General features: G+C 40.3%; 1 protein-coding gene across 1 annotated transcript in view; it reads left to right on the top strand.

The window, feature by feature from the left end:
• CREBRF (CREB3 regulatory factor) overlaps positions 1–2,184 on the top strand; it is a 105,606-nt gene that overhangs the window by 42,084 nt on the left and 61,338 nt on the right. Inside the window, exon 5 of the mRNA XM_006864805.1 lies at positions 211–1,306. Within this exon, the coding sequence (XP_006864867.1) occupies positions 211–1,306 (1,096 nt within the window). The remainder of the gene's footprint in view (positions 1–210; positions 1,307–2,184) is intronic.

The following is a 2,184-nucleotide window of genomic DNA, read 5'->3' as shown; positions in this document are numbered from 1 at the left end:
TGAGAGATGAAGTTTGGCCATTCTGGCCTCCAAGGTGCACTCTGGCTGCACTTCTCCTCCAACACCATAACTCATATATAACTCATATAAGTAGATTTAATCTTAAAATAAAACCGACTAGAAGTCAAGTGAAGATGGAAGTGACTATATCCTTCCTAAAATATGGTGTGTGATTTTTGTTTGTTTGTTTTGTTTTTGATCCTTTCCCAGGATAGAGAAATGAACTACCAACAGAATCCTCGAGATAGTTTTCTTTCTCTGGAGGACTGCAAAGACATTGAAAATCTGGAGTCATTCACAGATGTCCTGGATAATGAGGGTGCTTTAACCTCAAACTGGGAACAGTGGGATACTTACTGTGAAGACTTAACGAAGTACACCAAACTAACCAGCTGTGACATCTGGGGAACAAAAGAAGTGGATTACTTGGGTCTTGATGACTTTTCTAGCCCTTACCAAGATGAAGAAGTCATCAGTAAAACTCCAACTTTGGCTCAACTTAATAGTGAGGACTCTCAGTCTGTTTCTGATTCCCTTTATTACCCTGATTCACTTTTCAGTGTCAAGCAAAGTCCCTTGCCCTCTTCATTTCCTGGTAAAAAGATCACAAGCAGAGCAGCGGCCCCTGTGTGTTCTTCTAAGACTCTTCAGGCTGAGGTCCCATTGTCAGACTGTGTCCAAAAAGCAAGTAAACCCACTTCAAGCACACAAATCATGGTGAAGACCAACGTGTATCACAATGAAAAGGTGAATTTTCATGTTGAATGTAAGGACTATGTAAAAAAGGCAAAAGTAAAGATCAACCCAGTGCAGCAGACCCGCTCCTTGTTGAGTCAGGTTCACACGGCCACAGCCGATGCTGCAAAGGAGAACACCTGCTACTGTGGTGCCATAGCAAAGAGACAAGAGAAAAAAGGCATGGAACCTCTGCAGGCTCATGCCACTCCTGCTTTGCCTTTCAAAGAAACCCAGGAACTATTACTCAGCCCTCTGCCCCAGGATGGCCCTGGGCCAACTGCTGCAGGAGAGAGTAGCAGCCTTTCTGCCAGCACTTCAGTCTCAGATTCATCCCAGAAAAAGGAAGAGCACAATTATTCTCTTTTTGTCTCTGACAACCTGGGTGAACAGCCAACCAAATGCAGCCCTGAAGAGGATGAGGAGGACGAGGAGGATGTTGATGACGAGGATCACGATGAAGGGTTTGGCAGTGAGCATGAACTCTCTGAAAATGAGGAGGAAGAGGAAGAGGAAGAGGATTATGAGGATGATAAAGATGATGACATTAGTGACACATTCTCTGAACCAGGTTTGTAATACTTGGAGGCTTGCCAAACTATACTGTCCTTTCTATTAATTTTAATATTTTAAAATAGAAAGCCTTGCTTTGGATGTTTTTTGTTTCAGGATTAAATTACATAATATCTTGACTTGGATACCAAATGGGTATTTTTTTCTTACTCAGATAGCTCTAAAATAATCACTTTTGATTGTTCAGTGTATGTGCTGATTATTTGAGGGCGATGGCACATAACAACAACAACAATTGGTATTTTATATTAAGTGATCAGTCGTCACTCTCTTCACCAACTGTTTGCAGCACATTAATGTCAGATTCATTCCAGAATTTATGGATCTAAGTTTTTCTGTTTATACCTGTAATTCTACTTCAAGCACACAAATCATGGTGAAGACCAATGTGTATCATAATGAAAAGGTGAACTTTTCATGTTGAATGTAAGGACTATGTTAAAAAGGCTAAAGTAACTGTTACACTTGAGAGAAGTTAGGACTACCTTGGGTGGTGAACCAAGTGATGATGGTTTATATTTCTCCTGCTTGCCAATAGCAAAGCCTACATAATGAATAATGTAAAGGTGAGAATATCTTTGTTTCTGATGCATCTTTCATTTGCATAGTGTTTTCCCGTCCAAGAAAAATGCTTTCTACAATTTAATGAGTTTGAAGGAGATTCTGCTTTATATCTATGTAGCACATCTAGTTAAGTCCCAGGTTATTTACCAGCTGACTTTCTGACACCTTGTTCTTGCCCTTTAATATTATGCAAATTTTTCCTTACTTTAAAATAGTTGAATCAACCCCTTGTTGTTGTTAGATGCCATCGAGTTGGAACCGACTCATAGAGACCTTATGCACATCAGAATGAAACAGTGCCTGATCCTGGGC

The sequence above is a fragment of the Chrysochloris asiatica genome, unplaced genomic scaffold, assembly GCF_000296735.1.
Source record: "Chrysochloris asiatica unplaced genomic scaffold, ChrAsi1.0 scaffold00071, whole genome shotgun sequence".
Lineage (NCBI taxonomy): Eukaryota > Metazoa > Chordata > Mammalia > Afrosoricida > Chrysochloridae > Chrysochloris > Chrysochloris asiatica.
The sequence above is the reverse complement of the archived record's forward strand: the minus strand, read 5'-3'. Positions and strand labels throughout refer to the sequence as shown.